Source organism: Podarcis cretensis (genome assembly GCF_951804945.1).
Source record: "Podarcis cretensis genome assembly, chromosome: 17".
Taxonomy (NCBI): Eukaryota; Metazoa; Chordata; class Lepidosauria; order Squamata; family Lacertidae; genus Podarcis; species Podarcis cretensis.
In genome coordinates this window covers 38,711,762-38,738,902 of record NC_137187.1, presented here as the reverse complement: position 1 = coordinate 38,738,902, position 27,141 = coordinate 38,711,762, and the positions used below count along the sequence as shown (strand labels likewise).

Genomic DNA, 27,141 nt, shown 5'->3' with positions numbered 1-27,141 from the left:
AAAAAGCTGAGATTCTTAGGAAACAGAATTCTTCAGCTGTATTCTACAGGTTTCCCATGCTCCCACAAAATAGCAACAAGTGGAAATCATGCTATAGAGTGATAGTCCCAACATGAACTGTGAAAGTATGCCTGTTCTATAGATATGATTTATGCCTTCTTACATTTTTACTTTGGATTTCTTAAATATAGTTCTACAACTCCATCCAGGTGACAAAGTCTTGAGACACTGGCCCTTCTCTGGCAATACACTAAAATTATGCACATGACCACAACGAATGCTGGGAGAGGTGCAGAGGTCCTCTGCCAAGCTACATTTCTCAAAAAGCTATCTCCAATTAAAGGGCTTCTTAGCCCTTCAAAAATAAGACCTGTTAGCTGTAATGACACAGTCAACAGGAACGTCTAGCAGATGCATTTTGGGGTGGGAGTAGGAGTTAAAGAGTAGGATTTCCAGAAGCTTGTGTGTACTTCCAACTTGATGGCAGTGATAATTACCTTCTGGAAAGGGAAATGTTGTATTCTCCTCCTTACCAATATGGATTTGCAGACTCCAGCCACAGCTTGGCAGGCTGCTGAGGTGGGGAAGTCTATAGGCAGGTTGGGCAGGCCCAAGATGGTGACTAGGGGCAGCAGGCCCTTCTGATTCACAAACTCCTGACAATGGTCATCTGTTGTATTGTTGCTGAGGATGGACTCCACAAATTTCATCTGGGAGACAGAAAAGGAGGGTAGGGAAGAAAATAATCAACACTTCATACAAAAACAAAATGTTGGGTAGCCTACACCCAGACCAAGCCCAAATGGAGAGTGAAGCATGTAGAGCTCTCAACTCCATAGTTTCTCTACACTCTCTAAATCCAAATTCATCCATCTTTCAGAGGCAACTACAGTAAACCCAAAGAAGGAGTGTTTTCTTGGTCCAATATCCTCACAACCCTGTGATAGATGGGTTCCAAGGCTAGCTGCTCCAAAATAAGCAATCAGTAAAGCAAAGTTTACTTTGACATTCCAGGTTTAATTAAAAGGACACACACTCTCTCTGCAGATAATCAGCAAACCTGCAGTATATATTTTTTTTATTTAACTGATGTGTTAAGAAAGTGAATATTACATACTCAAACTCCTACCTCTTAAAATAATTCTATAGCTGGGGAAAATGATAAAATATTGCTATTTTGAACATGTATTTGTGTCTTTAAGTAAGACCAACACCAAGCAAGTTCAGGAAGCATTACTGAGTGACAAGACTGTGGCTACAAGAGCCATACAAATTCATTCTAACAACATGGCATGTGAGGCTGGAGACAAAAAAGGTGTCAGCCGAAAGAGCTAGGGATGCCTGAATACCTCCCTAGAGCAGGGGTCAGCAACTTAAGGCCCCAGGGCTGGAAATGGCCCGCGGAGGTCGTTTGACCGGCCCATGAGTTGCCGCCAAACTTGGCTGCCCGCTCATGTGCTGCGCTAAACTGGCGCAGCGTGGGGACTCGCTTCCGTGCCGCCAAATACTGTGTCTGCACATGCGCAGACACCAAATACCGCGTCTGTGCAGCCGCCGAAAATCATGGGGGCACATGCTCGCACAGGCGCGCAATCCGGCCCACAGAGGGATCTCTGCAGGACCAATCTGGCCCAGGCAAGTTAAACTTTGCTGACCCCTGCCCTAGACACACTGAAGCCGATCCTGCCAAGGTATCCCTCAAGGACCGCCCACTAAGAGAACTTACCACATTAAGGATGTAGTCCATGAGTGGGATTGGTATCCGTTCTTCTGTCCCGACCACCCTAGAGGGGGGGAAAAAGGCTCATTACTGCAACCATATTGTTCAATACAGGCCTCCAGACACTTGATTTTGGGTTGTAGATATGTGAGCTAGCTGCTCAGCTTGCAGTCACCTTACAGTATTCTCCCCCAGCTCCCAATCAAATTTATCAGAGGGCAACCGCACGAAAGACACTATCAAAATCTTTGCTCACCTTTCTTAGTCCTAGACACGCAATATCCAGCTCCCACATTCCAGGTTTTATGCAAAGCTGTCTCCTATTAAGGTTTCCCAAAAAGATAAACTGGGAGAATAGAAGTACCATCGTTCTCTTCCAACAACAACAAAAATTCCAGAGGGCAGCCCTGCGCCAGGACTGCGGCAAAACCGCGCCTGAAGCAGCCCAGAATGCATCATGGTGACAAAAGATACCAGCATTGAGGAGACACCAGAAAAAGGCAAAAGGAGGGGGATAACTGTGCTGCCCATCTTGGCTGCTGGCCTCAAATTGGATTAAAGATGGGAATGTGGCAGGGGCCATGAATGGTCGACTGCCAGGCGCCATGGAGTTCTGCAGCAAAATGGAGCTGGGGAGGAGGAGAAGGAGGGGAGGGAACAGTTGGGCAGTGACGTAAAGAGCATGCTCGGTGCAAGTTTTGGTCGGAGAAGGAAGAGAAGAAAGCGAAGTCTGACACAGGCAAGGAGGGGCCAGGCAAAATGCTTGGGGTGGATGGGCGGGGGAAAGAAAAGTGGAGGATACTGGGACCTCTCCAGTCTGCACCAGGCACCTGCCACATGGCAGCAAGCAAGCCAAAAGGAAATCCGGCCCTGCAAGTTTGGCCAGAAGAAACATGGCTGCCTCCCTGAAACTAGAAGGAAGTTTAACTGTTTCTAAACCGCCACGCACACAGGTCTGTTCTCAACTAAGGCAATACAAAGAAACAAATGCTTAATTCAAAACAGTCTACTCTAAACAAGGATCCTCAAGCCAGCAAACAACTGGATCCAGAGCTCCTTAAGCCAGAAAACTCCCTATAAACCAGAACTGCCAGGGCAAACTTTTTCCCAGCACCCGAACATTCTTCCTCCACCCACCCACTCTGCAAAGCATCATGCCATCTCGGGGCCAGCAGGCTCTCAATGCAGGACAGCGACTACTCCTCTCTCATTTCCCCCGCGGCATTACCCAGCATATGGCACACATAGAAAGTACCACATAGCCAGGAGTTTATGGGGTTAAGAAACCCCATAGACAGGAAACTTCAGAGTTCAGAAGTTTACAAAGAAACAGCTGGCAGGCACTCAGAAGCTGCTGCAGAGCTTGCCAAAGTATTGCAGAGCCAAGAGAGTCTCTGAGTAAGGCCTTCAGCGCAGCTGGGATCAGGGTGCCAGGGAGCAAGCAAAACAATGCCAAAAATGCTCAAGGCGACCCTCCATCCACCCCAAATGTAATCCTGCCCTTTGCTAGTGCAATAGGGGGCTCCTTGTCCCAAGAACTAATGCAATCATTGCTCAAAACCAGTTCGATGAAATATGTATTGGCTCAGGGACCTTCTCTATAACTGGTTTTGCCAAGATCTCAGCATTCTACCTGTAAACAGCAGACTAGATTTCACAAGCTCAGCTACAGACTTTCCTCAATCTATGTCATACTCACAACAAAACACATTAAGTACAGAATTCTAGACACCAGAAACACATTTTAGTGATAAAAATTATTCCTCAGCATCTACAAAATCATGAAGTAGAGCTAAAGAAAGCAGCCTGATCCTATGAATGTTTACTTATAGAGTATGTTCTACTGAATAAAATTGTTCTCACTCCCTTGCAAGTCTGCAAAAGACCACAGCCCAAGTCTCTTCTCGGTAAAACAATCAAACATAAAACTCTAGTAAAAACAGAAGCTACCTGGAAACATCTTGTTTCTAGGGTTCTACCACACTTATGAGGGGAAACACAATTCACACACCACCTACCACATGGCTGGGAGAATTTAGTTTCACTTTCCACAAAACCTGGCTTATCATGTCCTATGAATCAGGTATCATGGTTTAAAACAGGGATGAGGAACCTGTGGCTCTCTACATGTTGCTGCACCCCAACCCCTATCATACCTGACCACTGGGCCATGCTACCTGAGGTTGACAGAGTCCAACAACATCTGGAGGGCCACAGGTTTCCCACCCTCTGGGCTAGTTAAATAAGACAGTTTCACAGTTCATGGTTTGAAGTTGGCTGGTTTACACAGAACAGGTTTTTAAAAATCACAATCTCTGATTTATATGTAATAAGTCAGGTTTTGTGGAAGTGAAACTAAACCCTGTAGGTGTCCTCTGAGGTGAGAGGAAGAACACAAGCCCAAGGCTCACAGCAGCTCCTTCCTGTCATGTTTTAGTCTTACATGAGAACATGGCCAATCTGAAAGCCCAGTGGTGGGATTAAGCAGGTTTATCAAGGTTTGAAAAGATCCAGCCAAGTTGTGGTTCTTGGTAAGTTATAATCTGGGAGTTTCTCCAAAGCAACGAATACTCTGTGTTGATGCATTTTTAAGAAAGCACTTGCAGCTAAGTTTGGTCATCTGACCAATCAAAAAAAGATTTGGTCAACTGACCAAATAGTGGTTAATTTTGAAAGAATTAACTTTAATTAGAACAAAAACAAAAAGATAAACCTGTTTGATATTTATACTAATTACAAAAACAAAATAATCTGTTAATGAAATCATAAAGTTACTACCATATTTAAAACAAAAAGAACTGCAGTGAATTATAACTTTTAATCATTTGAAATGTGAATTCACTGAACTGTTCTCTAGCTTTTATCCCAAACACGAGGGTCAGTCCATGGCTACATAATGAAATAAAATCCCAAATAAAGTATAGCAGCAGCAACCAACTAAAAAGTAGGTTTTAAATGCAGTTGTGCTAATTAGGCAGCAAGTAAGTTCAACCACTGTGGCTTCATGAGGTATGTGATTATGGTCAAATGATAACAAGATAGCGAATTTATAATGTCTGATCTGTCAACTGACTGGCATGCCAACCCTACCCATAAGCTCACAAAAGCCAATTTCTCCTAGTCACAAGCCAATAGAATAATGAGCAGGAAGATTACACATGCACAGTACAGAATGGAACTGAGAGGAGGAAATTAAATATTCCCACCCACTCTCACTTGCAAGTGAATTCCACCGAAAGCTAGTGGTTCTTACTTCCAAGTAAAATGTATGCAAAGCAGGAAATAGGTAAGTGAAGAATCAGCTTGCAGAAACATGAAAGAAAAGCTAACAGGACCACTTTGACTGAAACCTAGCTCTGGGTTCTGCTGTGGTCCAAGTGATTTTTATAACAGCTTCACCCACCCTCTTTTCTTAGAATTGTAAAATACAGGGGTAGGCAACCTAAGGCCTTCTCAATCTGGCCAGCGGACAGTCCAGGAGTCAGCATGTTTTTACATGAGTAGAATGTGTCCTTTTATTTAAAATGCATCTCTGGGTTATTTGCGGAGCATAGGAATTCGTTCATTTTTTCCTTCAAAATATAGTCCGGCACACCACATGGTCTGAGGGACGGTGAACCAGCCCACGGCTGAAAAAGGTTGCTGACCCCTGGTATAATATATCACTTCAATTACATCTCAGGGCTATAAACCCAGCAGAGCCCACTCTACCATTCACTGGCTGTATTATGTTCACTGCCTAGATACTCTGTTCATTGTGTGGCACTGTAAACCTACCAAATAAACAAATGCAAACCATGAATCTAAGGAGTTATTTGTGAATCTGTGGCCTGCTTCAATACCAAGCAGGTATTAAATGTCAGCAACCTTGTATTGAAGGGTCAATATCACAATAATGCTAAACAGTAAAATGACCATGGTCTTATCCTGTCTTGATTCAAAACCACAAGGCAGGCATGAACAACAAGACAACATACACTCAAACAAATACACCATTTCTCAAACAGTCTCTACCAAAAATGCTCAAAGGAATCAAACTTTACTCTTATGAAGGGCTTTTTTCTTTTTTGCAACAGTACACTTCAATAAACGAGCTCAACAGTTGCCTCAAATTGGCACTGTGGGTTAAACCACAGAGCCTACGACTTGCCGATCAGAAGGTTGGCGGTTTGAATCCCCGCGATGGGGTGAGCTCCCGTTGCTCGGTCCCTTCTCCTGCCAACCTAGCAGTTCAAAAGCACATCAAAGTGCAAGTAGATAAATAGGTACCATTCCAGCGGGAAGGTAAACTGTGTTTCCATGCTCTGCTCTGGTTCGCCAGAAGCGGCTTAGTCATGCTGGCCACATGACCCGGAAGCTGTACGCCGGCTCCCTCGGCCAGTAAAGCGAGATGAGCACCGCAACCCCAGAGTCGGTCACGACTGGACCTAATGGTTAGGGGTCCCTTTACCTTTACTAGTGATATTAGCGCACAGGAAAATAAATGCTTTGCTAACACACGAAGAGCTATGCAAATGCATTTTCTGCTGTGTACAATGTACTTGCCAGTCAACATGGGTAACAGCTGCCCAAGTACATTTTCTGCTATACGCAGCAACCTTGACAGTTATGTGAAGCACGTTGACCAGGATCCAGAGAGTTGCTTAGGCTTACTCAGAGAGCCTCTGCTAATCCAGTCGGATGTAACTTTTGTATAGCTTACCCGTCCCAACACACCCCGTACCGGCACCAGCTGCTCTGAAACTCTCCGTTTCAAAACTAATTGCCATGTGGCATGTTGGATTGCCACTGAAGAAAAACAAGACCTCACTGGATTCATGGAATTAACTTCATGGGTTCTCTGAACCATCACCACGCTCTTCCTAAACATGAAGGACAGCCCAGTTGTTTTGCCAAGCCCCCCATCCACCCTGCCCTCAAATACAGGTTGTTTTCAAGCAGCTTTAAAAACTGATCAGAAAGCAAGCGCAGGCTAGACTTTGCAGCAAGCCACCATTCACAGGATTGCTGTATGTTATTTTTAGCCTCAGCTACTCACTGCTGGCTGGATTCTGCCTCACTCTGCTGCGTGGCATTGAAACTCTGCATAGCTTGCACCTCTTCTTCTTCTTCATCCTCACTGGAGGCCTCCTCTGCTGCATGAGTTGAGCGAGGTGGCGGAGCAGTGGCTGTTCCATCAGCCTTTTGAATGGAGGGCTTCTGGCAGATGTATTTAGGGTCTCGGCCCAGATTGCAGATTTCTTCTAGTAACTGCAGAACAGTGAACAAGCATGTTGGCATGGAACAAGTTCTGGTTAGGACTTCCAGAATACCAGTCTGGGATGTTATTCTCCAAATAAGACTGCATTCAGGAAAAAACAGTGTAAAAGAGACAACATCTAGGTGCACAACTTGGGAGGTTGGCAAGATAGAGAGACAAACAGCACAGGGACCATTCTGTTCTGCTTCCTACCTTAATTATGGCTGTAGTAGCATCTGTCTTGAGTGTGGGCTGGTGCCTCATGAGCTCATCCACAGCACTTCCAAGATTGGAAGCAGTGTCCCCTAGAATGAACACCGGGAAAGGGGAGCAAATTAGATTTAAGCTATAAAGTACTATGGTACTTGGCATAAACCAGCCCAGTCAAGTAAGTAACAATTTATTTTTGTCCTCTTAATCTACATGACTCAATATTCTAATGAAACATAAAAAAAAGGTTCAGTGTTGCATGAAAGGGAAACAAGGTATAAGGGAAAATAACAGAAGGCCAGAAGGGAGTAACAGCTAATTTCTAGGTATGACTCTCTTGCAGACACTGTGTGAGTTTTCCACCTATTAATCTCCAAATCCATAAGCCAGGAGCTTGCTTTCATAAAAAGTTAGCATGATATTTTCAAGAATACCAACTTCTAGGTATGGTGTTTAATCTTCAGGCACGAATGTCTTTATTATAAACTGTGGGTGAGCATAGATAGGAGATGGAAAGTGAGAATAGGATCTTGTTTATTCTCCAAAATCCCCTGATATTCTTCTGAATTGCCTCTTGTTTGGAGCAGACAGAGGCCATGCTGTGGTCTCTCTTTCTTGCAAGGTGTGTCTACAAAGGTGGCAGCTGGAGTTATTGTTCCATCCAAAGGCCTTTCACACGCAGAATGCCACAAGGTTCAATCTACACAAAACTGTCTGGAGATTTTGGCTGAAGATTTTGGACACTCAATGCTATCTCTCCTTTTCATCTGCTTTCAATGAGTTAACTAAGGTTCTGAACTGCTGTCTAAGGTCTGTGATGAACTGGATGTGAGTAAACAAGTTGCCCAAACAAGATGGAAGCACTTTTGGCTGGGTATGCTACTAATTCCAAGATTGAGTGGGGTTGCATTTCTTTTTAAGAATCAGGTATGGGTCCCCACAGGTCAAAAGAATCTATTTTTCTACGCAACCACAGCAGCCCAAGTAGCATATGTTCCTTCTGTTCACTTTCTGTTTATACATGCTCAGCCTCTTCTACACAGAACACATTCCTTAAAAATGCCCATATTTCACTGGATGCCAGCATTGGACACCCATCCTTCCCTCCATTCTGAACACTGCCACACACAAGAACAAGGATATGGTTGGCGATCGTCACTTGAAATTTTATAAATCATTTAATGTGTCAACACAATTAGAGTTATTAATACTACAGATGTTGTATAAGAGATTATTATTATAACCAGAATGCAATTGACACTAGTAAGATTTTGGAATGCAGAAATAAAGAAAATTATCAAATCATCAAATCAAGCATGCAGGGGGCCACTTTAACTAAATTATATAATTCAGTACTTGAATGATTGGTATTAATAATTGTATTATAAATTGGTATTGCTATAATGAGGCTATTATTGGACTGTAATTGAAAACTAATAAAATTTTATTCCAAATAATAATAATAATAATGATGATGATTGGCAACTCTTGCTGTAACTGATAAAAGTATGCCAAATAAGTTACATTTCTAAAGCACCATCAATGAAGGAACGAAACCTTTCAGATTCATAGCCAGCTCATTTTGTTTACTGCTAGTACAATTTCTGGTTGTGATTACAAGATCACCCACTGCGAAGACACAGATGCCAGGTGGAAAGCTGCACATTCACGTGTTAAAACACCACAAGCAGCACCACACTGGGTGCTGTATTAAGTCATCAGGAAAGTAGGATTCTGAGGCAGAAAAACTGCACTTCCATTCAACTTAATCATTAGAAATGGTAAAAAATAGAAGCTTGTTTTCAAAAGGGAAATGGGGAATTCCTCATCACAGGTTGTTAACAGTCCACTTTATAAGAATTTCACCTAGGAACAGAGCCTATATATGAGCCATAAAACACTAGGATTACTTTGTTAATTAGACTGGATAATAGTCAAATTCAAAATGATTTCCAAAAGTTAAAGGGGGGGGGAACCCCTCCAGTTGTCTCCAGGGAGCAGGATAAAACAAACTTTTCCCTCTTCCATGTGACAGCCCTTAATATATATGGCTATCTAATGTCTGGACCACAGGATGGTAACAAGTAGGGAGAAATGCCCAACACACATGGACTCCAGAAGATACTCACCAAGTGGGTCTGAACTGCGACGCCTCCTCATTGCTGGGAGGTAGTCTGGTGAGAGCAACACTTTGAATAGGCGTTCAAAAGGCTGACACTGAACGAAGGATTGGAGGCCCCGGGCATTCAGGCACAGGGCACTGAAGACATTAGGAAGGGAGCCCAGAACTTCCCGTGTGGCTGGGACCTGTCAGGAGAGATGTGCACCGCAATGCCAAAAGGGTCACAAAGTTGCACTTGAGCTATAAAAGTAACATTTCTTTATAAACGTTTATTTGATGCAAATGAGGCCTAACAACCTAACACAAGAATGGTTAGACTTCAGGCTTGTCAGATCTTCTTTGCTTTTTTAATTCTAGCTACATGTCCTTTGCACCTGGCTACTCCATGGAAGATCTTGAAATTCTGAAAAGAAGTTTGCCTCCAAGCACATTCTGAGCCTAGGAATTTCCCCCCAGTACCTGATTTACATGGAAAAAAGAATTTGTTGTTGTTATTCTTAATGAACTGGGAGTCAGAACCTTTTTCCAATCTGCTTCCTATCACACAAATCTGCCACCAGATCCTGATCAAACTTCTGCTCACCTTTGGCCTAACGTTACAAAATGCAGTGAGATATGGCATAAAAGCAATGTGGGAAAAGAGGAATTTTTATGTGGAATGGGGAACCCATTCTTATGTATAGGAGCCAGAGAACTCTCTTAACTGAGTTGAATGACTTGAGAGAAAAAATGTAGCTTCAAGGGACTACGCTGAGAGAAAACAATATAAACAGGAAAGCAGAGATTCAAAGGTGGAAATTGGAAAGAAATGGTAGAGTGAACTTACTTAGCAGGAGTGGAAATAAAGTGGAAAGACAAAATGGAAGTAAATCCACGTATTTCCACATTAATCCTCCATTTGAGCAGAATAAAAGAGTAGCTGAGGAGATATGTCGAAAAAGTAGCACAAGTGCAATTCCAACTCTGCCATGAACCCCTAAATGGGCCAGCACAGTACACGTAACATGAACTATATGAAATGCTTTTATCAAGTATATTCATTTACAAAATGAATTAGATTGCAGTGCCAGAAATTAGCAACTGCTGGAATGCAAAATAAAGGTAAAGGTACCCCTGCCCTTTCGGGCCAGTCGTGTCCGACTCTAGTGTTGTGCGCTCATCTCACTTAAGAGGCCGGGGGCCAGCGCTGTCCGGAGACACTTCCGGGTCACGTGGCCAGCGTGACGAAGCTGCTCTGGCGAGCCAGCACCAGCGCAGCACAAGGAAACGCCGTTTACCTTCCCGCTATAAAGCGGTACCTATTTATCTACTTGCACTTAGGGGTGCTTTCGAACTGCTAGGTGGGCAGGAGCTGGGACCGAAAGACGGGAGCTCACCCCGCCGCGGGGATTCGAACCGCCGACCATACGATCGGCAAGCCCTAGGCACTGAGGTTTTACCCACAGCGCCACCCTTTGGAATGCAAAATGGGAAGTGTAAAAATTACTAAGACACTTTCAGCTCCCAGATTTAAAAAAACAACAACGTGAGGCTTTTATAGGAACACAGGTAGCAAAAATAATAAAACTCACATCTTTTATAAGGAGAGCATGCAGCATGACATCTGTTAGGCCATTGTCCTGTAGTGAGGATAGCAGCGAAGGCTCTTGGAATACAAAGACCGTTACCACCTCAGTGGCTGTCAGGAGAGAAGAGAGAATGAGGTGTGTCACTGACCAGTACAGGTCTTCTTAGGCAGGACAACTTTGCAGCTAGGCTGAGAGATGACACCTCCCATTACAATGGCCCATTGCCAGAGTATGCTGTCACTCTTGGGAAACAAATCAAGAGGGATGTGGTCCAGGGAAACCAGCTAAGAAACGTATTATTTATTATGAATGAAAGACACACTTACCAAGCAAGAAGAGTGATGGCCCATAGTATTCTGCATTGCTGATGATGTGCTTCAGAGAGGTAGGCAGAGAGCCATCCATCACTGCAAGGAGGAGACATAATGAATAAGGCACGGATAATGCGGTAATTACATAAAGCACTTTCAGTAAAGTTTCCACTAAAAATGCTGCACCAATAAGTTTTACTTTATCACCTTTATAATATGCAAAAATGTACAAAATATTCTGTCACTCTGTACAATTTGTTCTGGTTTTACTAGTAATGGTAAAGGACAAGGAGCTTCATAGGGCAATTAAATCCCTACCCCCAAACCACTAGAAATATTATTCAGCAACTCATTTGGCTTCCAAGGATGTCAGTAACTATTCTCTGCACGGTTCCAATCATATCTTTACAATAATGGGCTAGCAAATTTCTCTGGGTTTAAACAATGAAACTGGGATTCTAAGGAAGTCACATTCCACCCCCAGTTCCACATTTTGTGGTTTGCTTTGCACAAGATTAGACACTGGTGACTATTGCTGGGAAGTTCATTCCCCAGAACAAGAGCAACTTCCAAAAAGAGCTCTAGTGTGACATTTCACAATTTTACATCTGTGTAGGAGGGAAATACAAAAGTCACCAAAGAAAGCTAATGAATTCTCAGATTTCCGTTCAAACATAACATTCACCATCTGAGATGTAAAATTTAACCCAAAAAAAATACAAAAAAAGAAAATAAAGCTAATGAATTCATAGAGATCTGTTGCCCATGTAGAACCAAATTGGAGGAGGATGGAAGCATCCCAGGAGACTCTTGCCTTTAGTTATGTAGCCACCAGCATTTACAGGCTACTATACACCACAAAGAGACAAGCATCTTGTCATTATGACAAGATGGTCATGGGAAAGCTGGTTCAAGAACTGCTGGCTTAGCCCAAATGCTAAGGCAGTCTCTCACCATGCCGTATGCCATCTGAAAAAGCTGGGTCCTGGATGGCCTTTTTCAAGAAGTTCAACATGGACTTGAGAAGTGCTGCTCGCTGAGGGATACACTGAACTCCTGGAATAAAGAAGGAATCCAGAAAATGAAATCAATCAATGGAAAACACTCCAGTGGTACAACAAAAGCTCTTTTATACAAGTCAATACATACCACTTCGGGGTGAGACTACCATGTTTGTGCTGCTGCTGCTACCGCTACTGCTAGGAGTGATGGCACTTGGGGCCCTTGTTTCAACCACAACTTCTTGTCGATGTTCTCCAGAGGTGGAAGGCCCAGGGCTGCTTTCCATGGCTACGTCAGAAACTAGAGAAATGGAAAGATATTTTACAGGAAATAATTGGACTCAATTGTGCGTGGGCGCGGAGGAGGGAGAGATATACTCAGCGTAAGACAAATTAGCAGAGGCCCTTCACAAGTTCCACCCTATGTCTGCAAAGCTATAGCTGTGGGAATACCCTATCTTTCATTTAGAAGCTGTATCTTCTCTTTGCCGACACAAGATGACAGTAGGCATGACTTCTTTATCATTGTTTTCCAAAACTCAACAACCTAACCTGCCCTAGAACAACAGACTAATTTTACTTCTCCCTATCTATTCTCTCTACACCATGTATAATTCTATCTTGCCTCACCCTACCTCACCCATTTTCTAAAGTAAAAATCCCAGAGGATCCCCCAACACTCAAAAAGTGCTGAACCAACTCTGCCAAACCACACACCCGAACAAAACTGGCTAAGCATGTCAAATCTGCCATCTATGGAGAATGCATGAAGTTTACCTTTCATCTCACAATTCTACTTAATTCATTTTATTTCAAAATCCAGTTCTTGAAAGGCAGCAGAAGCATCCCAACTGTATCTAACATGTAACATTTTAGCTATAGCTCTATAAAACATAGGATTATTAAATCTCTTTAAAACGTAATAAAAGCTAACAGAAATACATCAAGTTGCAATTAAAATAAAATCCAATACTATCCACAGATACCGTTTCTGTAGATTTTCCTCTCTACGTTTATTGGTTCAGTAAGCTATAAACATCTCTGTAAAAGTGACCAATAGCTCTTATGAGATACCTTCTATGTCTGTCTCCATCTCTTCACCCTCCTGTGTAGTGGTAGCAGCAGGTCTCTGGATCTTTGGCTTTATTACAAAGGGACATTCCCTCCGACACAGGTCTGCCTCATGCTAAAACACAAAGGAAGCTATATGTAAAAAGAGCTTTAAAACAACTTGAGTAGAGTTAACTGAATCACTGGTATCAATGATTGTGAACTCTGCAATAAAAATGAACAATGGCTGTGAAGTCAGGCCTACATGAAGAGTATGCAATGAATAGCAGTTGACACAAGAATAAAGCACAGCTACCTCTAGTCTATAGATGAAGATAGAGAGGCCGCTGTGAGACTGGAAAGCTGCCATGTCTAGGTTTGTGATTAAGTCCACCACACGGACTGCTCTGGTCACAAAAGTGATCTGGTCCTGTTCATCTCCTAAGAACTTGATCACCTGGGAAGAAAAATGTAAAAGCAGGTAAGAATGTGTGAATGCAGGAGCCACAAAAATGATAAACCCATGGGTACAACAACACACCATTTTCAACTGAAACTGGGGAGAATCCGGAATTTCAAAAGAAAACACCTAAGAAGTTTGTTGCATCAGATAAATGGTTCATCTAGTCCAGCATTCAAGCAGGACCTAGGCACAATATAATATCTTCCCCTCTCAAATTCCCTAGCAACTGGTATTCAGAGGCACGCTGACTCCATACTGGAGGTTAACATATGGCCATCTTTGCTAGTAACCACAGGGATGCCATACGTCTGGAATTTCCCAGACAAAGCCGGGATTCATACGTTGAAAAGAGAGTCCAGGCGCAATTGTCAAAAGTTGGTTAAAATGTCCATGAAAACCCAGGTGTATGGCAGCCCATATCAGAAGTGTTTGGGGGGGGGCTGGGGGGGGGAGGGAAGCTCAACAACTTTTGTGTCCAGATTTTCACTTCTTGAAATACGGTAACCCTAAGTAACCATTAACAGCCTTTTCAACTACGAACGGGTTCAATCCCCTTTTAAAATTATTCAAGTGGGCTGTGATCATGGTTGCGATCAATGCATCTTCTGAGGGTGAATTCTACAGTTTAACTATGCACTGTAAGAAGTACCTGTTTTGCCTATCCTCAGTCTCCCATTATTCAGATTCGTTCAGTGACCCTGGATTACTGACTTATCCACTTTCTCTACACCAGGGGCGTCCAACTCCCAAGAGACTGCAATCTACTCTCAGAATAAAAAACTGGCAGTGATCTGCCCAGGGGGGGGGGGGGGGAATCAAATTTGCTTAGCTTTTTTAAGGGGGCCAGTCCAAATTTGTTTAGCTTTTGGGGGGGGGGTGCAGTACTTCTGCTGCTTTTTGGGGGGGGCACACCATAAATCGCTTTGAAAACATTAAGCACTACACCGCTCTCCCCAGAGGCTGAGCACCAGGAACAGTCTACAGCCGCCCGATTGCATAAGTAGACAGGCACAGCCAGGGATCCGCGATCCTGTCAGAGTTAACCTGTTGCAGCCCGCTGGCTGGAGCTTCCAAAACACCCATGTAGCAGGGCGGCGGAGGCATCTGAGCAACAACTGACTCTCGCCAGGTCAGGACAGCACACGCAGGGATGCTATTCCCCCCCCCCCAAACACACACGGAGGAAAATGAGCACGTGATCTACTGCTATCACTCTGGGATTGACCTGTTGGACATCCCTGCTCTACACCATACTTAATTTTATATCTTTCAATCAATAATGTTCCCCCTTGCCCCCTCAAAGACCCCAACGCTGTAACTTTTCCTCAAAGGGGTGTGTGTGTGTGTCTCCAGTGCCCACTGATCACTTTGACCGCCCTTTTCGAGTTCTATAAGGCCCTTCTTGAGGTCTGAGGACCAGAACACAACAACTAAAGTCACAACAGCAAAGTTAGGCTACGGTTAAATGCTCTGGAATACCACCAAGCAGTTTGATTTCTCAAAGGGCAGCTACTATGCCTAATCTCGAATGCTATTAAATCAGAGCTTGGCTTGACAGAACAGGCATTTCAGTTGAGACAAACCAGATACACATATGCATGCATGCTTTAGGCGCCAATACTTATGAGCCAATCTTTTCTACTCTTAAGATAGTTTCTCGGCCTCAGAAACTGGGCTTCCCCATGGCTGGCATTCAAGATTTACCAGTTTTAATTCAATAGAAACAAATTGGCAAACATCTGTAGTCTAACGGGAACAGCAGCAGCAAGATGTGGAAGCGAGGGACAGAGAAGGGTATCTGTACACACAACAGTGCTCCAGTTTTCTGGACAACAGTTAAAAGAACTGCATGTCCAATTTTTGTCTGACCGGAGTCCAGCAAACAGTTCTCTAATTTTTTGGAACTGGCTGCCTTACTCATTCTCCTGAGCATACATTACCTTCAATAAGGCCTCCATCATGCCACAGGAGACTAGAGCTTCACCTCCTGCATCATAGCTTGCCAGGTGATACAAGAAGGAGAAGAGTGCTGTGGCAAACTGATGTGGATATGGCTCCATGGAGGGATCTGGGAAGAGGGAAGGAAGCACCATTAGAATACAACAAGCAGAATACAACCAAAGTACATGTGAGATCTAGAAATACTTGCCGATCATGGCCTGTATACAGTTCCGGACTAGGACTGGCAAAAATCCGTGGTAGGAGGCAGTTCCAGTGCAATCAATAATACTACTGAGTTTTGGAGTCCTCTCCAAGTGCACAATGGAAGTTAACGTCCTCAGTGAGGCGGCTTTGATGTCCTGTCAATGAGAAATGGGGAGATTAGGGATTTAGCTCCGAGGAGGATCGTGTGCTATACTATAATTTATAAATATCCACACATTCAGTCAGTATCAAAGGAAGCTGAATAGGCTAGTGACAAACTCCAGGGAAAATGGCAGAAAAAAAACTCTAGAATCTTTACAGTCCAACCCAATGCCAATACCTTGGGAAGGAACTAAGGTGAGTAGCATTGAGCTAGCTTTCCTTACCAACAAGTCTGGGCAGGAGAAGCAGGTTGATAGATGACGTACCATTAACTGTTTGTCTGTTATCTGCAGTACATCCACTAGCTCCTCTATCAACCCATTGTATAGAATGCTGTTGGCGGATTCCTGCAAGGCATTTGAATACACTGTGGAAAGAGAGGCTTTGTTAAGAATTTGCAGCAGGTGACAGACATGGGGGGGGGGCAAACCTATTCATTATTTTAAGTGACACATAACTGGTTAATACAATTATGGTCTCTGATCCAGAAGCACAAGCTTCTATTGTACAAGCTATGTCCAGGTGCTCCAGATCAGAGGAAGAAAGCAAACATGGTTCTATATGGCTTTGTTTGGCTTCCCTCTGGTCCTTGCATCTGTTAGTCCACAACCTAAAATTCTCATTGCTATGAACCACAACCCACCAACTGGCCATGAAGGAACAAGCATTTAAGTCAACCAGGCCTCTATGAAACAACATCACAAATAAGCACAATAACATTTGTTCCCTAGCCTGTTAAAAAATTAGGGGTGGGTGGTGGGTGGGAAGAGACTACAGCTTTCAAAGATGGCAATTTAGTGTAAAGTTCTTTATTTTTCTCAGACTACTTAAAAACCATCTTGGCTTGGGCTTCTCTCTTATGTTTTTAATATGTTTATGAAACTGTTGGGAGATGTCATCACAGAATTTGAATGGTGTATCATCAATATATGGGCAACAATTAATGCTTGCCCTTTTTGCGGATACATATGGGGCAGTGAAATTCCTGAATTGGTAGCTGCAGCAGTAGTTAAGTAGGAAAGAAGCTTACAGCCAACTTAAACTTATCTCATTGACAATATTGTGGTGTTTGCTCTCCTGTTAATCTTGGGGACTGGGAATAGATCTTATCTAGATTCGGGGGGTGGGGAGAGATCACAGATTAAGATTGTATCTTAAGATACTGCTGCTTTTATATATAAGCTAGCAGGACCAGTGGTCAGGGATGATGGGAGTTGTAGTCCCAAAACATCTGGAGGGCCGAGTTTGCCTATGCCTGGACTATTGGAATCACCTCCTTGGTACCAAAAGATCTCAGCTGGTTACCAGTTAGTCTCTGGGAAATAAGTCAAGACTTGATAGCAATAACTCATCCGGGTCTAAATACTGATATATAGAGAGCACAGGCTGACATGTCCAGGGCCAAGTCTTTTTTCAGCAATGGTAGCTACACTGTAGGATTTCCTTGATACACAGACTTGCTCACTTCATTTGTTGTGAGCCACTACATCTATCAGTTAAAAAGCAGCCTGAATACCTAAGTAAGGTATGTGACTCAAGAGTCCCCAGAAATGCATAGTACAGGCGTTCCCCCGCCCTTACACAGGGGTTACGTTCCAGGACCCTGCACATGCATGTAAACTTACATAAAGTGGAGAGCTCTCCACTTTAACGGGGAGGGCACATGAGGAGGAGAGAGAGACACAGACAGAGACAGACTCACCCTGGAAATTGCTTGGGGCCACTGCCTAGCCTGTCCCAAGCCTGCCTGCCTGAGGGGAGCCAGTGCAAGCACTGGCGGCAGCTGGGCATGGAAGGAGAGGGCCAAGAACAGAAATAGTGCCAGGATGGGGACATGGACACGTGACAGAGTGGCAGGGAGAAGATGCCTCCTGTCCTGCCCCACTGGTTGATCAAACGCCTGTTAATTTATTTCATGGCAGTACATGAAAACACAATCAGGTGCAACAAAATAAAAAGTATCACTTTAAAGCCATCCCAATGTCCACTTGTATAAACTCATATTCTTCCCCTTTACTTTGGCAGCGCCACAGATAAGAATCCATCTGCCACCATGCTCACCTAATATAGAAATGGCATGCAGTCTGGCCTGAACAGCTTGCAACCGCTTTTTATGGTTGGAAAAGCCATGGGCCAGGCGAATGTGTGTAAACAACAGCATCTACAAGAAGAAAACAGTTAGCAGTGTTGCAATAAAGGCCCAAGCACCCACCATGACAATGCATCCCTCACAGGGTTATAACTGACACCAGTCACCTGGCAGGATCTACATATGCAGCAGAATGAGATGCAACGAATTTTATTACTTCAGTCATATGTGTATATAAGTAAATATTGCAAGCAGAAAACTAGAACAAGGGCAGGGCATGAACCAGTCTCCCCAATGCCCTTGTTTTGTCTACAGAGCGCACATTCAAAATGCAATTCCCAGATGATACAATTTATTCTATTATCTCATTTAGCCATCTGTATAAAGGTGGCCCTAATGCACCTGATGCAATCCAGGGCAGTATCTGCTACTACCTTTTGTAACCATGTCACTCTCAATGGGTTTCCATTTCTCTATCTCATCACACTCTCCCCATTTTGAGGACACAATATGGAAACCACGCCAAAGTTAGCAGTATTGAAAACTAGAGCTCTCAACTCATTAAGCGCCCCACCAAGCCCAGAAAAAAATCCATTTCAAGTACCAAGGAGATTCATTAACTCAATTTAGCTACTGAAAATCTCCGAAGCACAGCAAATTTGTTTTCCTTGAAACTAAACCAGAAGCCTCATTCTGTAATGCACCCAGAGCACCACATTGGTCTTTCCGGACAATGTACCTGTTTATCCTTTGGGATGCTGTACATTTTGGTGAGGGATTCCATAATTTCAGAGGGACTTTCTGAAATCTGCATTGGGCAAATAAGAGAGGCTTAGAAGCCAATACAAACGCAAAATTTAAAATATCATTCAATTAAGCAGGGGGAGTTAACTTACCTTGTCAAGTTGTTCTATGTGAATATAATGTAGTGTGTTGCTGGTAGTCTGAAAAGGAAACAAAAAGGTTTCGGAGTTCATTTCCGATCTCTCATTCGGAAGCCATGGCAAAGTCACAACTGTGCCACAGAACTGCTTAAGGGCAGCCACCAAGAGCTACAGCTCAAAAATGAGTTGTGCCTTTGGCCAACAATCAGACCTGGCTTTCGTGGGGTATTTTAATCATATCCCAATATGGATTACTGTGCTGGCAACCCCTATTTGAGAAAGAGCTGCTGCCCCATAAATCCACATCTGCCCCATAAATCCATACCTAGAAAAAACAAGCATTTAGAGAAGCAAAATGGAGAAGTCTCTTCACAGGTGGACAGAGGTGTTACCTTGGAAGTGTCAAGGGTGTATGTATCTGGCACTGAAGTGTTCCCATTTAATTTGGGAACACTGTCAAGGTGTGCCATCTACTTTACACCCAAATACTCAGGGAACTGGAGCTACTATGTAAGGGTCCTCACAGGGCCTAGTGTGGAATTTGGGGAGGACAAAGTTTGAACTGTTTGCACCTGACAAGAGACCTTTCATAGAGTGTTTCTCAAGACATAGGAAAACAAACTCTCCCTGAGATATGAGGGCAACAAAGTGGGCCTTCAACACCACTGAATCCCTACCACCATCACCACCACCTCCAAGAGTTAAAAGCAGCATGTTTGATTGCAGGGCACAGCAGCTACAGCAGAGGTAGGACACTGAGTGGACCATGACAACCTCCAAAATGAGTTTATCAAGCTACTGAAAGCATCTGAGAATAGGAAGACTGGCTGCCAGCATCTTCTCATACCTAAAGTAACTTCCTCCATCTTAGTATTCACTCACTGGGAGTAGAGAACCCCACTTCTCTTAGAAACTGAATAGGGAGCAACGTGCTATAGCCTTTTTCAATCCAATGTGGGCTTATTTGCCAAATCTTGCTCCCACCCACTTCCCTCAGAACCCTACAAGAACAAGTCTGTAGGAGACTCACCCTTTTGTCCACTTTGACCTCGGCCCCTGGCTCTGCATAGAATTCAAAGTGTAGTGTAGTTGCACTGGGAGGGTATTTCTGTGTACAGATCACAGTATGGAATCAGAACAAACCAGATGGCAAACACTCCCTCCAAAAAAAATCAAACCACTCTCACCCTGGACTAGGGGGAGGTTAAGGGAGGGGCGTTAGCGTAACAAAGGACAATGCACCCTGGTGCTAAGAGACCCACTTGCAGAAGTGTGAGTATAACCACCACCCCAACTCTCCTTACATCTTTTTGTGCACGTGGGAGGAGGAAGAGAGTTAAGATGTAAGAAGTTAGGATTAGGTATGAAGACATGGTGATGCAGAGGGAGCCCTGCTGATATCTAGGAACACAACAGCAATATCCAAGAAGATGCACAGACATGGAACAATGGCCTAGACCTGTGCCTCCAGCAGCCCCACAGGGTATGAATAGCAATGCATATAAGACTACTTAGCCTTGCATCACTCAGCTCATGCAAGCTTAATGTAAAAGTTGAAGCAGCCGAGGGGGAGAATTCCGCTGGCCCCAGGTCAAGGGCAGTATTTCAGAACATGCCATCAGACCTTATGGGCCTCACAACTCATATGAGCCCTACAATTGGTGCACTTCCTGACATCGCTGTCAGCAGTGACGGTAGCGGCAAACCAGGAAGCACCTTAAAAATGATTTGCTTCCTATTTCCAGAAGTTTACAGTAACTGCCACTGTTTTGGTATGATAGCAGCTGTACCATCTGTGTTGATCATGCTAACCCAACTGGGGCAAAAAGTGATCTCCACCAGGATCAACACCCAGAATGTGTATGTTGTAAATGACTGTTACTCTGATCATTCTCAAAAACAATACATCTTGAAAATACCCTATGTATGATCCAGCCCACAATGATGCTGCTTCACTCCAGAGTGTAGCCATTTCAAAACATAGCAAAAATCAGCAAAGCAGGCACTGGAAAGTTTTAAAGCAACAGGGCAGTTCTGATGAGGCTAGTAACTATCAGAACCACCACAAGCTGGCATCTCTCCCGGTTCAGGGGACCACCATGGACAGGGGAAAGAATTATGCCGTGAGCAAGGAAAGGGCACCCAAGAACTCCCGCCCCCAAATACCCAGTATTCTTTCAAATCACACATTGCTTACCCTCAAGAAGGAAGATTATATATACCAGCAAAAAATGAGAGTTTCAGTGTCCAAATCTTGGTGTCAGAATCCCTAACCCTAAAACACTGTTTGAAGTCAAACTTTTCCAAAGCCTATGCCAGGCAATGCAATGTGGCTTTTATATCAAATATATTGCAGAATCCTACTGTGTTTTAATGGACTCTTGCCTGTTAGGAAGACCAAATTTTCTTCCTGCAAGAGCAGAGTACCAACTATTTGCCAATTTGCTATTAAATACGAACAGTGTGAGAGGCACTATAAAAGACACACTTGGGAAAGGACTATCAATGTATTCACGTAAATCAGAAAAGCAACTGGGAATTAGTTCTACACACCATGAGTCAAGCTACCAACCGCAAAGTAGCAGAAAAGATAAAATTCAAAATGGAATACTTACCAGCATGTGCAAATCTCTACAACATTCTGCCAGACCAAAGCCATTCTCCTTGCCACCCCAACTCTGCAGGACAGAAGGAGGAGAACATAAAGGATGAATGAACCCCAAAACCCTACAAAAAACAATCCAGAAGGAAAACTCAACTGTACACTTCAGTTGGACTTGATCAATAGAAAATTGGCTATGTGAAGTTCTGGCATGCATGTTCTATTCACAGCTGCATTTAAAATCTCACTAAGTGCCCCCCTTCCCCCTATGACTCCAAAATCCTACTTAATGTAAATAGTCCTCATGATTGTTTCCAAAAGCAATTGACAAGTTCTGCTTTGTGGTAATGAAGGCTACCCAAAATGAAAGCCAACATACCACTGAGAAACTGCCAAGATACCATCCAACATGACCCAATGCAACAATGTTGACTGGTAAAACAGAAGTTTGAGAGCTAAGTAACTGTCACAGGCTATGATAAAGAGCGCCAGTGCTCAGCTGCCTTCAGAGCTGCTTGAAATGACTCACTGAATCATAGTTTGTACCTGCGATGATAGTACTCGGTCTTTGCCACAGGCACACCTAAACTGGACCTTTTAAGAAAACAACCAGCTGCACATTGCAGTGTCATGTACATCATTGCTTCCTGTGATAACTGCAATTACAAGTGACACCAGAGCGTAAATTTCAACTGCTTTGAAAATGAGAGAAGGAATTGGGTCACCTTTGTTTTGTAATCTGGATGTGTAATCAAGCCACAAACAGATTAAAACTTAGTAGGTTGGATCCAGAGAAAGATGAGTGGAGCCACCTATGCAGTGGCTTATATTTTACTTTATTATAGTTTCCAATTATAAACAAAACAGAAATACCACCAATAAAATACAGAAAATAAATCAAGAACATAAAATAGAGCAGACAGAGAACAGACATAGTATTTAAATATTGTTTTCAAAGCAAAGTTTTACAAAGCCACTCCTGTTTTCCCCCTGAAAGTACACAATTCCCTCAAAGTGCTGTTTTATCTGTGTGTCTGTCCCCCCCATCCACTTTTTTTAACCTCTCAATTTTTCTTCATCTGCCTTCAGACCTTTTGTACCATACATTTTTACATTGTACTGTGCAGAAGAATTGGTGGGAAAACACATCACGTGAAACAGTCCATCACACAATCAGTTACAGGACTGTACTTCTCAGCATGCTTAGAGGTCTGATCGGCCAAAAATATACCACCTCTAAAGCTAGTCACAGACTGAACTTCTTTTATATACCCTGCCTGCATGCTGCTTTTATCACATAGCAGATAAAAAGGCAGTGCTCAAGGAATCTGACGCCTGCTCTCTGTCTCAGATTACACCACACCTGCAATGTGACGGAAGGCCACAAGAGCAGGCTAAACTGCAGCACAATGATCTTCAGGATTACTAGCTTCATCATTAGGCTCAGAAGTCTGTTTAACAATACACAACCTTTCAAAAGGAATTGTTCCCACAACAAATAAAAAATTGGCTATATGAAGAAGACCCCAAAGCAAATAAAATTTCACACAATTCACACAATTTCTCGACAATTCAGGCTTTTAAGTCTTAATACTCTGACAACGGGAATACTACAAATAACTACATACCTGTCTGGAAACCTCAGTACATAATAAAACACTAAGTAAGATGGGCTGATGCAAACAGCCCAAAAGGACAAACCAGATTTAAGATGTGATGCCTATAGCCTTAAATTTAGGAAGCAGAGGTAGAAAATGTGTCAGAGGTCTTCCATTTTCTATTGCTTTGAGCAAATCCATTTATACTATGACTGTCAATGCTCCAAGTGTGTCCCATGTGAGAGAAACGGATTAGAATAATTTTTTACTAGAGACATTACATTTTTGATCCATCAATATGGCTTCTAAAGCTGCATTATCTAAAGAAGCCATTAAGCCAATGAAATTCAACTTTCTTGCAGGTCTCTTTACAGCTCCTTACCTCTGCCAAATGCTGTAGCCGGGACAGAAGAGGCATCCTCTTGTCAGAGCCCAGGCGTGTGATGTAATTGGAGCGTTTGCTAAACACGTACAGGAGGTTGAGCACTGCAAGCACCACTTGCATATCCGAGGATGCCAACAATGTTGTCAAGTGCTAAACAAAGAGCAAAGTATTTGAAACATTCCTGAAACTACCACAATCTTAATTTCCAAAGAGATTAATATTTTCCTGTTATAGCAAATAAATACTCTGGTCTTCCTTGCCATGTTCAGTCACTGTAGTGTTGTGGCTAACAAACTAAGTTATCAACCAGAAGTCCATAATTCAAACCTTGCTTTTGCTATGGACTCCATATGCAGCCTTAGGGCAGCTACAATCCTCAACCTACAATATGGGGAGCATAATACTAGCCTGCCTACTGGCTTTAAAATTTAAAAAATAAATGTATGCTATGTAAACCTCTTGAATGCTTTAAAGCATTGTATAAAATTGCTAAGTATTTAAGTATTAAATATTTGAGTCCATCTGCCTCCCACAATCAACAATATAGTGGGGCTGTCATTCTTGTCCCAACAGAAAAGCAGCTTCACACTATTAAAGCCATCGTCTGCTTCTAAAACATGCTTCAGATGAGAGGCCCTTCAGCCCTTCTAAATCCCAACCCTGCTACTTTAGAGTTCTTTACCTCGATAGAGCTGTACAGGTGGCGAGAAAAACTGTATTCTATTAGCAGGGCAGTGAAGTTCAACACTGACAGCAGTAAGGATTTCAGCTGTTCCCTCTCCGGCCTGTCGCAAACCAGCATCCATGACATGTTCTCCACTGTCTGCCCAGCATCTGCTAGGATCCCATCGAATCTGTCTAGCAGGTCCACCCAGTGGTAAAGTTCGCACTTAAAGAGAGGAAAAAGCACATTCAGGAAAGAATGACAGTGACAAGGAGAGATAACTGGACTTCTTGGGAAAGGGTCTGCTATACCTCCCGGGGGGCGGGGGAGGAAACCAAGCTATCCCCATATTCACAGCCAAATACAGTGGACTCAAAAGCTGACTAAGTCACTGGAGAGTAAAACTTTACATCCAACCCCCATGTGTGCTTATTTGGAAGTCCAACTGGCACAGCAAGTAAGCCTGAATAGCATAAAGCTATAACTTTTACAACTCTATGTTAGAATTAAGGGGTAACAAGAAAATAAATATAAGATGGAGAATGAATGAAAAGATCTTAAATGATGAAAAGATACTGAACAAAGCTCAAGATCTGCTAAAGGAATTCTTCAAAATAAATATGGCTCAGGAAACAGATATGAGTGATATGGGACACAAGTAAGGCCTTCATAAGAGGATATTACATACAACAAAATGCCATACAAAAAAGAATTAAGAGAAATATCAAAATTTACTAGAACCCAAAACACCGTGGTGGGTGTCATCTCTGGAGGCAGTCTCAGTAAAAAAGAAAAACATGGAGAAAAACTGGGCTACATACAACCAACTACTAAAAGAAGAACATGGCCAATTGAAACTGAAAACTTTTGAGGAAATTAAACAACATTGTACTGGTTGGAGGCAATACCATCAATTACATGACATATTTAATTTGGACAAAAAAAATGGCTTTGGAAAAGAAGAATCTAAACTACATAAAGAACTATTACAAAACAAAAGGAAATTATTATCTAAAACCTATAATTTACTGTTAGAGTGGGAATTAAAAGATGAGGAAATAAAGGATTTCGGTTATAATATCCAGATGGAGCAATGGGAAAAATTGTGGAAGCAAGACATTAGATTTACTGCTTGCTACACAATAAGAGAAAATCTGATAAAGATGATGTACAGGTGGTATATGACCCCCATCAGACTGGCCAAGATATACAGATTAAAATTAAATATGTGTTGGAGATGTAGTAAGGCAGAAGGAACTATGTACCATCTATGGTGGAGATGCGGGAAAATAAAAAAATCCTGGAGTAGCATCCATGAAAAACTGAAAAAGATGTTTAAAACATCATTTGAGAAAAAGCCAGAAGCGTTCCTATTAGGTATAGTCTCAACAGACATCCCTGGAGATAAGAAAAGAAGTGTTTTTATATGCTATAGCTGCCACCAAATAGCGAAAAATTGGAAAGGGGACATTGTTCCCTCAATAACAGAGTGGCAAAACAAGCTCTGTGAGTTTATAGAGTTGGCCAAAATGACAGCAGCTATTAGATTCCAATCAAATCAGAAACTGAGGAAAGAATGGGAATGTGTAGAAGAATATATGATAAAACATTGTTCCATAACAAAGTTATTGATATGCAAAAGAAGTCGAGCTCTGGTGGAGGGAAGACACAATGGTAGAAATAAGGAAAATATACATCTTCACATAGATATATACATATAACACAATTTGGAATGTATTGTAAAGAATGATAAAATGTGTAACTGAATGTAATATTGTAAAATAATAATAATAAATAACAACAACAACGGATAAAGCTATAAATTGGTTTGCAGAACCAGAAGTGCATCATAAAGTTTTAATCCTCTGGGACCAGTCATGGTTGTCTGAAGCCCATGCCATCCTCAACCTTCCACAACAGCTTTCCCCAAACTTGTTGGACTCCCATCAGCCCTAGGCAGCATGGTCAATGGTCAGAAGATGGGAATTGTGGTGCTAGGGCACACTAAGTTGGAAAAAATGCTGTATTATAAAGCCTCAAAATAAATATAAATTAAACGACAAGAGGCATTGCATTTTCTCAAGTTGCTTTTTTACTACATGATCTGCTGCTACCACATACCTTGCCAATGTTCCATGTTTTGATCTGTTGAAGTTCCAGCAGCAGCTGCTCATCATTGCAAACCTTAAGTTTGTCAATCAAGGCTCTGCAATCTGCAGGCTGAAAGGTGAAGAAACTGCATAAGGAACACTAATTGCTACACATTGATGGATGCTTCTTCATAAAAGAAAATGCTGGTAAGCAATGAGTTGTGTTGTTTTAAATTTTAAAAATCATTCACTTCTCTCCTCAGCCTAATGTGCACAAACAGACATGTGATCCTACCAACAACAACTTGGGTGTTTCTGTGTTTATATTTATAGAAAACAAAATGCTCCCAAATTTCTACCTTTTCCCATTGTGTGACGCTTAAACAGTCAGATATGTAATATCAGAAAAAAGCACTTCACTGTCTGCACTAAATGAGTTACTAAACTCAATTAAGGGGTACGCTGAGTTGCAATCTACTACAGGATACTGATCAAAGAACGCAGCCTTCATTCCATTTCTTTTGGAATCCATTTTTGTAGGAGTAATGATCTAAATTAGAAACCAATTTCTATAGCTTCTGAGATACTGGCAATCATAACCTGCCAAGTGGAAGAAAGTCCGTTTATTTCTAGCACACAGTGATCTCCAGTTTCTTCCATTTATCTTCACATTTGCTGCTAAGGAAAATGCACTCAGTAAAACACAGATGGGGAACTTGCCGTTTTGAAGAGGCTTGCAGCACCCAATCTCATTTTATGCACATACATTCATGCTTCCGGAAGCTACCTCACTCTTGAAATCCCAGAATCCTGTTTACTTCCTAATTTTTCCGGGCTT

General features: G+C 42.6%; 1 protein-coding gene across 10 annotated transcripts in view; it reads right to left on the bottom strand.

The window, feature by feature from the left end:
• Positions 1-27,141, bottom strand: part of HUWE1 (HECT, UBA and WWE domain containing E3 ubiquitin protein ligase 1) — a 95,107-nt gene that overhangs the window by 48,284 nt on the left and 19,682 nt on the right. For 7 of the 10 annotated variants that reach the window (XM_079959937.1, XM_079959936.1, XM_079959940.1 and 4 more), the window contains exons 4-25: positions 26,335-26,433; positions 24,232-24,438; positions 23,547-23,699; positions 21,580-21,642; positions 19,995-20,072; positions 18,977-19,024; positions 18,820-18,888; positions 18,053-18,152; positions 16,216-16,358; positions 15,834-15,984; positions 15,625-15,752; positions 13,538-13,678; positions 13,246-13,357; positions 12,320-12,472; positions 12,125-12,226; positions 11,186-11,266; positions 10,863-10,969; positions 9,299-9,476; positions 7,173-7,264; positions 6,759-6,970; positions 1,727-1,784; positions 498-710 (exon numbers count right to left, since the gene is read on the bottom strand). In XM_079959937.1, the coding sequence (XP_079816063.1) occupies positions 498-710; positions 1,727-1,784; positions 6,759-6,970; positions 7,173-7,264; positions 9,299-9,476; positions 10,863-10,969; positions 11,186-11,266; positions 12,125-12,226; positions 12,320-12,472; positions 13,246-13,357; positions 13,538-13,678; positions 15,625-15,752; positions 15,834-15,984; positions 16,216-16,358; positions 18,053-18,152; positions 18,820-18,888; positions 18,977-19,024; positions 19,995-20,072; positions 21,580-21,642; positions 23,547-23,699; positions 24,232-24,438; positions 26,335-26,433 (2,688 nt within the window). The remainder of the gene's footprint in view (positions 1-497; positions 711-1,726; positions 1,785-6,758; positions 6,971-7,172; positions 7,265-9,298; positions 9,477-10,862; positions 10,970-11,185; positions 11,267-12,124; positions 12,227-12,319; positions 12,473-13,245; positions 13,358-13,537; positions 13,679-15,624; positions 15,753-15,833; positions 15,985-16,215; positions 16,359-18,052; positions 18,153-18,819; positions 18,889-18,976; positions 19,025-19,994; positions 20,073-21,579; positions 21,643-23,546; positions 23,700-24,231; positions 24,439-26,334; positions 26,434-27,141) is intronic. The other 3 variants (XM_079959941.1, XM_079959942.1, XM_079959935.1) reach the window with 3 other exon arrangements.